The sequence below is a fragment of the Homarus americanus genome, unplaced genomic scaffold (genome assembly GCF_018991925.1).
Source record: "Homarus americanus isolate GMGI-L3 unplaced genomic scaffold, GMGI_Hamer_2.0 scaffold52512, whole genome shotgun sequence".
NCBI classification, from domain to species: Eukaryota; Metazoa; Arthropoda; class Malacostraca; order Decapoda; family Nephropidae; genus Homarus; species Homarus americanus.
The window spans coordinates 2,826,052-2,840,665 of record NW_024735442.1 but is presented as its reverse complement, the minus strand read 5'-3'; the positions used below and the strand labels follow the sequence as shown (position 1 = coordinate 2,840,665).

General features: G+C 45.5%; 1 protein-coding gene across 5 annotated transcripts in view; it reads left to right on the top strand.

Annotated features, from left to right (window-relative positions):
- The window catches only part of LOC121870996 (major facilitator superfamily domain-containing protein 12-like), an 82,615-nt gene that overhangs the window by 63,230 nt on the left and 4,771 nt on the right, over positions 1-14,614 (top strand). For all 5 annotated transcript variants that reach the window (XM_042373014.1, XM_042373011.1, XM_042373015.1 and 2 more), the window contains 7 exons: positions 5,249-5,731; positions 5,839-5,995; positions 10,475-10,682; positions 11,008-11,176; positions 11,500-11,730; positions 11,926-12,063; positions 13,793-14,067. In XM_042373014.1, the coding sequence (XP_042228948.1) occupies positions 5,618-5,731; positions 5,839-5,995; positions 10,475-10,682; positions 11,008-11,176; positions 11,500-11,730; positions 11,926-12,063; positions 13,793-14,067 (1,292 nt within the window). In that variant the 5' untranslated portion in view covers positions 5,249-5,617. The remainder of the gene's footprint in view (positions 1-5,248; positions 5,732-5,838; positions 5,996-10,474; positions 10,683-11,007; positions 11,177-11,499; positions 11,731-11,925; positions 12,064-13,792; positions 14,068-14,614) is intronic.

Below are 14,614 nucleotides of genomic sequence, written 5' to 3'. Positions count from 1 at the left end.
GATAACTAAGGAAAGCTTGGCTAGTTGATGACCCCGTTTACCTCGTTACGGTTTTAGTGGGGGAGTGGGGAGGGGGATGCTATGGTATAGACACCTAATAACTTCAATATAGAATGAAGGAAATGTTGGCAGGAACGAAAGGTGTGGTTATAGAAAGAGAAAGTGTGGGTAGGAAGGGAAGGCACGTGAAGACAGGAGAGGAGGTAAAGACACTGAGGTATGTGTGATGAGGGAATACAGTGGTGGTGAGTGTCCTGACCCCGTGAGAACCGGATACGGATTCAGTGCCAGGCTTCACTGTTGGTTTTAAGCCGAATTTTTTTATTGTTTTATCGAAGGACTCAACTTATAAATAATGACTAATGGTGTGTGTGTGTGTGTGTGTGTACAAATTAATGGATGTTAGATGATGTATGGCAAAACTGGCTCTTGTATGTACACTGATTTGAATTTACAAGAAAAATAAATGTGTAGAAATTGTCTTCATATCACAATAAATCCCTGTTGAGACACACACACACACACACACACACTACTGTATAGATAAAGACTGCCCTAGGGAGGTGTACCCCAGTACGACACAACACACATGATGATAATGAAGTAAAGTGGCGAATGACGTTGTCATGAGAGAGGAGAGGAGTGAGAGAAAAAAAAAACAGAAACGGAGAGTACAGTAGTAGGTAGTGATAGCAGGTGGGCTGTCCACCTAGCTGAGTCGATGTGATTGGTTGGGGGTGGTGGCCATACACAGCACGTGCCCGCTCGCTCAGGGGGGGGGGGCCAACTAGACATTCATTAGTGTAATGGGTGTTAATTTTTAATTTACGTTTGTTAAATGGTGGTGTTATTTGTTCACATCTATATGTAAAGTGGGTCTTGTTCTTCTATGTTAGCATGGAGGCTCTTGGGCCACCAGCTGGGTGTTCTTGTGGTTTCTTCTTCTTTTAACTGGGAGAATATTGGGTCCTCCAACTCATCAAGTTTGCTCCAAACTCTCTGAGCTTGGCTGTATGTACTGTACTGTGTTCAGTGGTTCGATATTGTATAGTTCGTGAAATTCTTGTATGTTGGTGGTGTATGGGGGGTGGAGTTGCTTTGATGCTCTACGGATAGCTTTGCTTTGTACTGATTGAAGTTTAAGTTAACTGGTTCTGCTGATCGTGCCGAGTGATATTGGTGGGTACTCCAGGCGGGGGCAGACAAGTGCTTTGAATAGGTGGTGTAGTTAAATGTTGGTGTCCATTTTGCTGAATCTTCATAGTTTTGTGAGTTGCGTTGTGTTATGTGTTTTGCTATACCTGTTCTTGTTATTGTGAGTCCCAGTATTTCGCCTTCGTTGGAGTATTGTATAGGTTCGTTGTTGACTGTGATTGGTGCTAGGTTTCTTTTGGCAATGTGAATGATCTTTAGTTTCTGCGTATTGGTTTGAATTTTCTACTTCTTTTTATAATTGTTTATTTGCTCGATGGCGTGAGCTGTTTTTCGTGCCATCATCTGTTTGGCCTTGCCTGGATGTCGGATGATTTGGGTGACGTTATTGGCATAGGCCATAGGCTATGTATTCTCCGTGGGTAGTATTGGCGAGAGGTTACTTCCCTGCGGTACTCCGCTCAATAACTTGGTGCTTGGACCTACGTGGTTACCAATGATGATTTTTGCCTCTCTGTTATCAAGGAAGTTACAAAGAAAAGAAGTGAAGTTGTTGGAGACTTGTTGGTTACTTAGTATTTGAGCCCCAAGTGCCAGACCTTGTTGAATGCTTTTGCTACGTCCCTTAATACTACGTTGCATAGATCTCTATTGTGTATTGCGTTTGCTATGTTGTCGTAAATTAGGACTATGGCTATATGGGTTCCTCTATGTTTTCTAAATCCTTGCTGCCTGGGATTGTATTTCCCTTCAAGTTCTAGGTGTGTTCTCAGTCGGTGATTCATGATGGCTTAAGCTGGCTTGGCTTCGGAATATATATATATATATATATATATATATATATATATATATATATATATATATATATATATATATATATATATATATATATATAGAATCACGGGAAGAGAACAACGGGCACCTTGTTTCGTCTTTATTCAAGACATCTTCAGAGAGCAACTAAAGATATCTTGAATAAAAGACAGCTAAAATGCTTCGTTGTTTTCCTTCATGTGATTTCATCAAAATATATATATATATATATGCCGTAAATCACTGTAGGTGCGCGTGATCTAGTATATGTTATAACCACAAGAAAAGAAGAAACACAGAAGTTTCTGACGCTTTCGTGTAATTCACATCTTCAGGGAATACAGACTAGTCATAACGCCACCCTGAAAAACATGTAATTACACAAGCTTGCTGGGAACTAAGTACATTTCACTGCATTATCAGCATATATATATATATATATATATATATATATATATATATATATATATATATATATATATATATATATATATATATATATATATATATATATATATATATATATATATATATCCTCCCCTCACCTTCACTTCCTGTCCTCCTCTCCTTCCTCCTGTCCTCTTCTCCTTCCTCCACTCACTCCTCTCCTTCCTCCTGTCCTCTCCTCTCCTGCTCCTCTGTCTCCTTCACTCCTGTCCTCCTCCTTCTCCTGTCCTCCTCTCCTTCACCCCTGTCCTCCTCTCCTTCACTCCTATCCTCTCCTTCACTCCCTGTCCTCATCTCCCACTCCTGTCCTCTCCTTCCTCCCTGTCCTCTCCCTATCCTCTCCCCTCCCTGTCCCTCCTCTCCTTACTCCCTCCTCTCCCCTGTCCCCCTGTCCTCTCTCTTTTCCTCCCTGCTCCTCCCTCTCTTTCCTCCCCTGTCCTCCTCCTTACTCCCTGTCTCTCCTTACTCCCTGCCCTCTCCTTGCTCCCTGTCCCTCCTCTCCTTCACTCCCCTGCCTCCTGTCCCTCCTCTCTCTTTCCTCCCTGTCCCACCTCTCTTTCCTCTGTCCTCCTCTCTCCTTCCATCTGTCTCCTCCTCCTTGCCTCCCTGCCCTCCCTTCCCCTGTCCTCCTCCTCCTCCTTCTGCTCTCTGTCCTCCTCTCCTCTCCTGTCCTCCTCTCCTCCCTCCCTGCTCCCTCCTCCCTGTCCTCTCTCTTCACTTCACTTCTCTCCCCTGTCCTCTCTCTTCCTTGTCCTCCCTGTCCTCCTCTCCTTCCTCCCTGTCCTCCCTCTCCTTCACCCCTGTCCTCCTCTCCCCTGCCCCTCCTCCCTGTCCTCTCCCCTTTACTCTCTGTCCTACCCCTCCCTCCCTCTCCCTGTCCTCCTCTCCTGTCACCCTCCCTCCTCTCCTTCCTCCTCTCCTTCCCCATCCTCCCCCTCTCCTCCTCTCCTTCTCTGTCCTGTCCTCTCTCTCCCTCCTCCCTGTCCTCCTCTCCTCCTCTCCCTTCCTCCTCTCCTCCTCTCCCCTTCCTCCTATCCCTCCTCTCCTCCTCTCCTCCTCCCATCACTCTGCCTCCTCCTTCACTCCCTGTCCTCCTCTCCTTCCCCCTGTCCTCCTCTCCTTCCTCCCTGTCTCTCCCTTCACTCCCTGTCCTCCCCTCTCCTTCCTCCTGTCCCTCCTCTCCCCTTCCCTCCCTGTCCTCCTCCCCTTCACCCCCTCCTCTCCCTCCCTCCTATCTTCTCCTTCCTCCTATCCTTCTCTTCTCACTCCCCTGTCCTCCTCTCCTTCCTCCCTGTCCTCCTCTCCTTCCTCCTGTCTCTTCACCCCTGTCCTTCTCCTCCTCCTTCCTCCTATCCTCCTCTCCTTCCTCCCTGCTCTCCTTCCTGTCCTCCTCTCCTTCCTCCCTATCTTCTCCCTTCACTCCTCCTGTCCTCCTCCCTTCCTCCTCTCCTTACTCTGTCCTCCTCTCCTTCCTCCCTGTCCTCCTCCTTCCTCCTCCCTTACACTCTGTCCTCCTCTCCTTGCTCCTCCTCCTCTCCTTGCTCCCTGTCCTCCTCCTCCCTTCCCCCTGCCCTCCTCTCCCTTGCTCTGCTCCTCCCTGTCCTCTCTCCCTTCACTCCCTCCTTCACCCCTCCTTGCTCCTCCTCTCCCCTTCACCCCTGTCCTCACTCCTTCCTTCACTCCCCCTCCCTCCTCCTCCCCCTCCCTCCTCTCTCCTTGCTCCTGTCTCTCCTTGCCCCTGTCCTCCTCCTTCTCCCCTGTCCTCCTCTCCTTCCTCCTGTCCTTCTTCTCCCTGCTCCCTATCCTCCCTCCTTCACTCCTCCTGTCCTCCTCTCCTTCACCCTGTCCCTCCTCCCCTTACTCCCTGTCCTCCTCTCCTTCCTCCCTGTCCTCCTCTCCTTCACCCCCTTACTCCCTGTCCTCCTCCTTCACTCCTCCTCCTCTCCTTCCTCCTCAATCCTCTGTCTCCTCTCCTTCCCCTCCTCCTCCCTCTTTCTCCCTGTCCTCCTCTTTCTCCCTGTCCTCCACCTCGCCCTCCCTCCTCCCTTCCTCCCTCCCTCCTCCTCCCTTTCCTCCCTCCCTGTCCTCCTCTCCCTTTCTCCCTATCCTCCTCTCCTTGCTCCCCATCCTCCTCCTCTTGCTCCCCTGTCTCTCCCTTCTCCCCTTCCTCCTCCCTCTTACTCCCTGTCCCTCTTACTCCCTGTCCTCCTCTCCCTCTCCTCCCTCTCCTCCTCTCCTTCCTCCCTGTCCTCCTCCTTACTCCCCATGTCCTCCTCCACCTTCCTCCCTGCTCCTCCTATCCTCCCCTCCTGTCCTCCTCCTGTCCTTCTCTCCCTTCCTCCCTATCTCCTCCCTCTCTCCCTTCTCCCTGTCCCTCCCTCTCCTTCCCCTATCCTCCTCTTCTTCCCTCCCTGTCCTCTCACTCCCTGTCCTCCTCTCCTTCACTCCCTGTCCTCCTCTACCTTCAAGAGCATCCCCTCCTCTTCACTCTCTGTCCTCCTCTCCTTCCCCCTGTCCTCCTTCTCCTCCTCCTCAGGAGCACTCCCCTCCTCTCCTTCCTGTCTTCACTCCTGTTCTCCCTTCAAGGCACTCCCCTCCCTCACCTTCCTCTGTCCCTCGTTCACCTCTCCTCTTTACCTCCCTGTCCTCCCCTCTCCTTCACCGCCTGTCCTCCTCTTCTTTACCCCCCCCTCTTACATCACCTACATGTCATTAAGAAATAGTTGCCGGTAAGAGCCAGCGGTCAGTGGTGTTAAACTGGTAAACAATAAGTCGTATCGCCAGTCTGGTAATTGGTGTGTGTGTTATCTGGGATATAACGCTCGTATCCTTGCAGAGCGCGGCAGTCGTGTGAACCCTGGGACCAGCTGGACGTCTCTTCCTAGGTCGCTGCTGCGTCTTCCTCACCGAGTCTTTCACACACTCCTCTGGGATTCATACCTATCCGCTCCGTTCTGTGTGCTGGTAGCCGTCTTCACTCCTCATACAGACAGCCGCTGTGTCGATCTTTTTGTGGGGTGGATCACTACTGTTTGGTATATAACCAAAGTTGGCGACCATTCACGAGTCACTGTTGCCCAGAACAACACCTTGTACTTCTAGCACCAGTCACCTTCTCGCTTGTGCCAACACCTACACCAGCAGCCCTGCCAGTGTTCTCACTCGTTCACCGCCAGGCCACCCGGAGGGTCACACACCAATCACCATGGAAAAGAAATCCCTCCCTTGGACGACTAAACTTTGTTATGGAGTTGGTCACGTCTTCAACGACTTGTGCGCCTCTATGTGGTTCACCTACCTCCTCATCTTCTACGAGAAGGTAAGTGACGTGTCTTAACAAGGAAGATCAAGTGAACAATATTTGTGTATACATAGGTTAGGTGAGAGGTGAGGACAGTAGTTAATTCTCTCTGGTGTGTACTGTAGGTACTGCTGTTTAACCCCACCATGGCTGGACTGGTACTCCTGGTGGGCCAGATTGCCGACGGCTTGAGCACGCCCATCGTTGGCATCTTCTCTGACAAAGAAAACAAGTTTCCAATGTGCGCGAGATATGGACGTCGGAAAGTGTGGCATTTGTTGGGTAAGTGGGCTAAGTTTGTACTATCATGCATACTATGCAACTTGCACGAACGTTGGTAAAACGCGAGAAAAATTAGATTTTGTTATCGAAATGGCAAGGATATTTGAAACTGTCACGAGATAACAGGTGCATATTAGGGAGATGTGTGAATACGCAGGTGTGTACTCGTATAGTGCCGTGAAAATAATGTTATCGCTTATGAAAGCCATACGAGAGATGTATGACAGCAGTGGAAAACAGTGACGGGTTTAAACTAAGACCAGAGCAAAGGCTTTGTATTTCAGTGCCCTATAGACTGTGAATTATAAATAACAAGAAATTCAATGAAAACAAGGAAATACGATGAATATGTTAGATGTGTGGAGGGTTGACAGTACTGTACCGGTGACACGAGCAAGGAGGGAGGGTCGAGTGGTTAGGTTAATGACTTCAAACAAATACTGGGGAAGGAAGATTGGAACTCACCTCGCCAGATCAGTAAACACGGATCACCTGAAGACTGCCCACCCCTTTCTCCCCTAGCTGATTTCACCTCAAGATTAACCACCCTGAACGCTACCTCTTGGGGTTGGGTCAGGTTAGGTTAGTGTTAGGGTGGTTAATCTTAAGCGAAAATCAGCTAAGAGGGACCAATCTTCAGGTGAACCGAAAATACATTTGAAGTTTTCTTTATTATAACATCCGGACTGGACATAAAAAGAAAAAGATTAGACGTTTAAAGAAAAGAATATGCATCACTTAAGTCGTCTTCTTAGCATTTATAAAACTACCAGAGTTTTCCCGTGTGTGTGTGGCGGCTACCGAGAAGTGTTGAAATAGAAAGTGACAGTGAGGCGGTGTAGAGGTATAAGTGAGTGTAGAGAAATAGGGAGGTCAAGACCACAACCTTCGGGGAAAAGTTCCAGTTGGGTAAAAAGTAAAAGATCCAGATGAGAAGAGTTTGGCTGTCGGAACCTGTTACCTGGTAATGAGCAGCTGATGGGGGATTTTAGTCTACAGGTTCGGGGGATGGAAGGAACACAGCTGGTTTAAACTTCCACTTGAAGTTAAGGGGCGTGAGATCTCCACTTATCTTATTTCCTTCCTATAATATACTGAGTCTTATTATATAATGAAGTTTTGGGGTGGTAACTCTGCTGAAGAACGCTTTAGGTGGGACCCGAGTGCTTGCTGGCGATTAAGTTACGGCTTTCAGTGTGACATATGCGAGGGATGAATGTGGTTAAATGGTGAGTCTAAAGCGCGAGTCTTTACCTAATTGTGTGGGAACGTTTTGACGGTGCCATGTGGCTGTGTTGTGGGGGAAGAGGAGGGAGAGCGAGGACAAATAGGGAGCGTGGCTGGTGTGTGGGTCAGATGGTCGTCACCTTGCTTAGGTTCATGACCACTCTCGCTCCTCCTCCCCAGCTACTCAAGGACCACTACCAGCTAGCGCTTCATCCTTACTTAGTTCCGCCTTACCATGTCCCTCACTAACCTCTTCCAACTGATTCATTTCTCTTCGCTTTTTGTACTGCTTGACTTTTTGTGTAATGACTGACTATTGTACACATCTCGAGTGTAACAAATATAAGTTGGTAACAGTGGGAGAGGCACAGAGTACACCGTTTCACGTGTTCGTCAGTGCCACCACCTGTATGTAAACCCTGTGTCTATATTTCCTGCCATTGTCCCTGATCTGTGTTGCATATTTGCATTATCATTATGCTTAAAACACTGCTGGCTCCGGCTAACCCCACTTCCAGGTCCACAGAAACGAACACCAAAGTCAGGAAGGTTACGCCGTCGCAGTCACGTTAATCTTAGGTTAATCTACTCGTCTTTAACACTGATTAGATTACATGTTCCTCAGACTGAACTAAGCTTAATAACACAACTCTGCCACAGTATATCCCGTGTAGTTCACCTGAGTGTTAATAGATAAACCTAATGAGGTAAACAACAGGTGGCAGGTGAACATGTCTCTGCATGGTGTGACATTTTGGTGTTGGTGAACGAGGGATATGATTCACAGTGGACTCGCTCTAGACTTTACTGAACAATACGAGCAACAGCTGTAGAGTCTGCAGTAGGGGAGGTAAAGAAACAAATAATTTACTATAAACTCTTACTTTTTTCCCTCAAGTTAGCACCTAAAGCATCCTGTGGGGAGTAAGACTTACTGCTCACGTGTGGTTTATAGTCGCGGAGATAATGATTCCACACTGGTGTTTACCTCATCATTTGAATCGTCAAAGTCTTACACAATATTTTTTTTCTTTAAAAATAAGTCACGATTTATCTTCTAAGCTGAACCACAACAGAGAACTCTGGTTTATTTTTATATCGAATTAACAACAGAAAGCTGCCCACGTTCACAGAGCCGCACTTATCATTTATGAGTTTTATATGATATATACTGTAATGCTGTGGCCAAAAACAGCAGTAAAACACTGAACAGCGCAATACCAGCATTTACAGTACAGGTGTTTTGATAGAGATTTAGTAAGATGAAAGTATTTAGAATTCGACAAAATGAAATAGCTAGTAATTTGTTCTGCTGCCAAAAAATGTTCACTCACGTGTATTGTGAGTTATACTGTATATAGGTTCTGGCAAGGCCTGAGCAGAAGTGTTATGACGTCACTCATTATGGGTATTATTAAGGCTGTCTGAGTCTGCTGTCACACCCGTCACTCTCCCCTTATACCTTCAACATTACATTTCTTCTCCTTCTTCTCCCTCATCCTAAGAGTACGTAAATATACATTCTTCCTTCATAAGTACGGCATGCAACTCGTAGAATGTACAGTGCATCAGAGGAGTAAGCACCCCCTCCCCCTCTAAAGGTGGGTGTGTGCATCATCCCAGGAGACTCCCCACTGTCACCGACCTTGGTAAGGGAGAACGACGGTATACCGGAACCGCTTATTTTGCGCACGAGGAGGAAAATTTAGAGCCCATCCTTTCCACCCCAAACCTTTGTCTTGCGCTTCCCTCCCGTCACGTCCTTGACCAATGGCTCATACATGTGGCCATGGAAGCATTGATGTTAACTATTTACAAACAATGTCCGTTGCTAAAGTGGGTTTTAGTGAATTTTTAGTTTAACAAATTTATTGGCAGAGCTTGTAGTACAGTTTGCCTATTCTGAGTAATTCAGTCAGGTCTTGACACTGAGGGTGGTATCACTTTTCACTGCCACGCAGGACAGAGGTTCATACACAAAGAAATACATCATATTCATTAACAACTATAAATGTATAGAGGTCAGATTCATATGGGTAATGTCACTGTTCACTGCCATGCAGGACAGAGGTTCGTACACAAAGAGATGCATCATATTCATTGACAGTACATATACATATATGTAAACACACACACATATACATACATATACATATATACATACACATATACATGCACATGCACATATATATATACACACACACACACATACATACATACATATACGTCGGTCAGATTCATGTGGGTAATGTCACTTTTCACTGCCATACAGGACAGAGGTTCGTACACAAAGAATGCATCATATTCATTGACACTATATATAGGTCAGATTCATGTGGGTAATGTCACTGTTCACTGCCACGCAGGACAGAGGTTCGTACACAAAGAAGGAAATACATCACATTCACCAGCAGCATATATAGGTCAGTGGATCACATACATTGGAGTCATATTCTAATTGAAGACTAATCAGTGTGGGCTAGCAAATTTGGGATAATCAGCAAGAATGTCCTCAAGCACACCTGATTCAATGAAGTAATTACATAGTTCAAGATACAATAAGTCAGGTGGCCTGAAGTCTTTGACAGTGTCACATTCAATAATATAGTGTTCAAGTGTATGCTTTAAAGGTTTATCACAAAGTTTACTTGCTGAGTGTTCCGGTATGGGTACAGCGTTACTAACTTGCCAGATGTGTCTGTATCCTAGCCTAATTCTGGCCACGACTACATCACTTTGTCTGGTTCTGTCCTTATGCTGGCCATACCGGTACCTCTTGTTACAAAATTTGTCATATTTACTAATGCTACAACTGTCAGGTCTCTCTGCATTTCTCACTTCTTGTAGATCAGAGTTCATGATTCTGACTTGAATGTTTTTAATTACAGCATTGGACAGACCAAGGTCACTGTCAACATTTTCTTTCTTACATGCCTCATTGGCCAGGACAAGAGAGTTATGAATAAAAAACCGTGTTTGAGAGCCTTCCAAGGTTGACGGCGTTTTTCATATTGTCGGCTCCTCTGTGGTGCCTCACAACAACACCCGCCTCTAAACCCAGTGAGCGTACAGCACTTTTCCTGGTGACGAGAACGCTGACATACGCGTACAGTCGTATCTTGTTCTGCCATTTTTTACTTTTTTTTTTGGAAAGATTAAGATTTCCTCTGTCCCTTTCCCTTTAGGCTGTTTATCTTAAGCAACCACAAACTTTTCTCATTGCTACGGACTGATCTTCCCGTCTCCCCGCAGGTACAGTGTTGGTGTTCATCAGCTTCCCCTTCATATACAACAGCTGCTTGGGGTGTGAGGGTGCTAATGACTGGGCTCAGTTCGCCTACTACTGCGTCTTCGTCTGCCTCTTCCAGTTTGGGTGGGCGTGTGTACAGATCTCTCACCTGGCACTCATCCCCGACCTGACCTCCAAAAAACACCAGCGCACCGAGCTTAACTCTATCAGGTGGGTCATGCCTCTCAGCACGCACGGGGAGAGGGTCCCACCAAAAGACATCCTGGACAAGCATCGTTGAGACTCCAGAATAGAATGATAGCAAGTGACTTTAATAGACTCACAGATAATCTTGCATGACAGAAAAGAAGTTTATTTACTCTATATATCTTTGTGATTTACCGTTGAGACACTTTTGGGGGAGATACAGCAGAGGCACATAACGAGGGAATCATTGGCCTCTTGACTCTGCAAACATAAACATCAATATATTATCATGATAGTTTGCGTTACCAACAGGTGTGTGAACATGGTTGGTTGGTTCCCTTTCCTTCAGATATGCCTTCACCGTGCTGGCCAACTTGAGCGTGTTCGCAATCACCTTCGTCGTCCTTAACATCAGCGGTGACTCGGACGACAATGATGACTCCACCACCACCACCACCCAGTCTGTCCCTGCTAGCGAGCAGAACAATATCGGCCCTGAGGACGACGCAAAGTTCAGAGTAAGGACATATTCATATCCTCTCCTGTTTTTGTTTTTTTGTGTGTGAAGAACCCAAGTTCATTTTGTTTGTCTACTTTATGTTCTTACACACTCGATATAGAAACTAGTGAGAAACAGCAAGAGATAATAACGGCAGAACGAGATAATGTTAGTGTAAACGTGACTGCAAGAAAATTAGATGGTGAGAGAGAGAGAGGGAACAAATGAGGATCAGGGTACTAAGTGTGAGCTGAGCAGACGGGTGGAGTGATCTCCCTCCCTCCCTTTAGCACGCTTGAGTCGGGTAAGATTACACTTTTTAACAAGTTTCTCCTGACGCAGAACATCGCCCTTATCTGCTGCGGGGTGGGTGCTGTTTTCTCCTTTATCTTCCACACTGGTGTGCAAGAACCCATCTACATATCCCGCAAGAAGCAGGACATGATTGACATCGAGGAGAAGCGACCCCAGAGGACCAAGAAGATGAGGAAGGTTGACTGGTTCAAGGAGATTTCTTTCTACCAGATCGCGGTCCTCTACATGGCCACTCGCCTTTACGTCAACTTGTACCAGGTAAGACGAGTACTCCACTACGTTAATCCTTCCCTAAAGATGAAACCTTGGATATTCATTCCACGTTAAGTACAATTTCAATTGTTAACCTGCTTCAAGTATTTAGTACAGTGACATGTACAGTGCGGAACTTTTCACAGGTTGAGCTCACCTTGTGGTATGACGACTTGCCTCTAACTTACCTTCTCCTTACAGGTGTACATCCCCCTGTATGTGCAAGAAACACTTAGCCTGACTGAGAGTTACGTGGCAACGGTGCCTTTTGCTATGTATCTCGCTGGCTTCGTAGGATCTCTCATCATGAAGGAGATCAACAAGAAGATAGGAAGGAAGGTGAGGTGCCTTGGTTGTTGTTGATGTTGACTGTGTAATAATAATAATAATAATTAACGGTTTATTGAAAGAACTTGGCAGCCAGAAGGCTGAAAATATACAGTTACATATTTGGGGAATGGGTTTCGAATTATAAATAATATACAAGTAACATAAGTGATACAAATAAGATATATAATAACTAGATGGGGAAAAGCTCAAACTACAGTTCATTTCAACATAGTGACAGTGCAAGAAGTAGTATTTACTGGGAGTGAATACACTGGTTATTACAAGTTATTGATAATTTTTACAATGGTTGGGACTGGGCTGTTCTTATAGCGATCAGTTCATGCACGTATGGGCTTGATGCGGTTGTGGTGTCGAACAGCAATTCTCGGGCTTGGGATCTCAGGTGGTAGTAGGAACCGGTGTCGAGGATGTGTAGAAGCTTCTTACCAAATTTACAGATGAGGTCGTGGTGATGGTCAGTGAGAGTCGAAAGGGTCAGTGTGTTGAGCGCTTCTTGATATGTGGAGTAGGATGGGGAGAGAATAATCTTGCATGCCCTCTTTTGCACTTTTTCTAGGTGTTTACGTTGTGTGGCATTTAGGGAGGAAGACTAGGTGGGGGAGGCATAGGTGAGCTTGGGAAGTATGAATGTTGTGTAAACACTGAGGAGCTCGGGTGCAGGAACTCCGAGGGACTGAGTCGGCGGAGGAGGTGGAGACGGAAACTGGAAATAGAGGGGCCAGCCAGGCGCGGCGTGGGCAGGAGGAGGTGATAGTTCTCAGAAGAGGGTGTGGGGTACTTACCACCCCTACAGATCAGCACTCCCCTTCCTGGAGGGGAGCCTGGCACGCCACGCACGCTGTTGGCTTTGGTGCTGGACTCCCTGACTGCCCACCTCACCTGTTCGACTCCATATAGCTCACCATCTCCCCTCTGCAGTAAATCACTCTTAAAAAGATAACATTAAGTAATTGATGTTGTAATAAACGTTAATTAAATGTAGACTATAAATTCTATAATATACGTAAGAGGAAAAATGGTGTCATGTTATATTTTGTAATTTTGTCTCGCTAAATCCAACCACATGAATGAATTGATATTAAACATTTAACAGCTTTGGAAACTCGTGAGTACAGCCAAGAAAACCAACCAGTAAAACGAATCTGGGTAAAGGTGGCCAACGGCTAAGAAAACACTGAAGTTTGTGTGTGGTTTTGGATGAAGTGTCTTGGTAGAAATAATATGTAGCCGAACAAAAAAGCCCAAGCGATTTCTGTGTGGCTTCCTTTATAAATGTTATACAGTAGATGGTGGGGCCTGAAGGATGGGGGCAGTATTCGGTGTGAGGGTCGACGTGGCTTATTTAAGGTGCGAGTGGTGAAGAGGCGTGATGAATGGAAGAAACATGAAAAAATTATATAAAAATATTTGTTTATTATAATATATATATATATATATATATATATATATATATATATATATATATATATATATATATATATATATATATATATATATATATATATATATATATATATATATATATATATATATATATAAAGATTTTTTTTTGGAGGGGGGGGTGATTTTTCCCTGTTTGATTTTGTTTGTTATTTCTAAGTCTTACGTCATGTGCTCTCACCTCACACACACACACACACACACTACAGCACACCAGTAAACAAACTAAATCATAAACATTTCATATGATTAACCTGACAAATTGGTGTCTCTCCAGGCAACGTTTGTGCTTGGGTGCTGTGTGGGCATTGCTGGCTGCCTGTGGGTGTGGTTAGGTGAGGGAAACTACTACAGCCAGTGGGGGATCTTCCTGGTGGCCGCGCTGCTGGGGATTGGCGGCTCCACCCTGCTCATCACCTCGCTGTCCATCACTGCTGACCTCATCGGAGATAACGTGGAGGGTGGCGCCTTTGTGTACGGCTTCATGAGTCTTGTGGACAAGTTCTCCAACGGCATCATCATCATGGTCATCCAGAACTCAGACACTGGCGAGTGAGTATTCAACTGGCAGACCTGCCTGATGGTTTTGTTTTGGAGGAGGAGGATGATGGCGTTGTTCTCTGGGTAGGGGAAATGGAGGGAAGAATACCCGGGAGAGAAAGAGAGGGATAAAAATGTACAGAATGATAAAAGTGAAGAGAAAGATCTGGGAGTTTATGGGTAAATGCGTTAAGAGGCCGACACACACACACACACACACTTACACTTGCAGCCATACGCAGTGTTCGACAGATGAGTTGTGTTGGCTCATCTGTTACCCAAGGTCTAAATAATTTATCGATGTTACCAACCATTCACGTGAAGACTTGCTTAACTTCAGCCATGTTGGGTTGCTTCATTTTACTCACAGGATGTAAAAATTCCAGGCTTCATTGATTATAAAAAAATAACTAAAAAATTTTTGACCTGTAAAAATCATGTTGGCTTGTTTTGTTTCACAATTTTCATAATGTGGAAACTTTTACTTAATTGTAATCAGATAAACTTATTATTCTAGTTGAATATTAAAACGGTATCTGACGTTAAGCAGGTAAAAGTG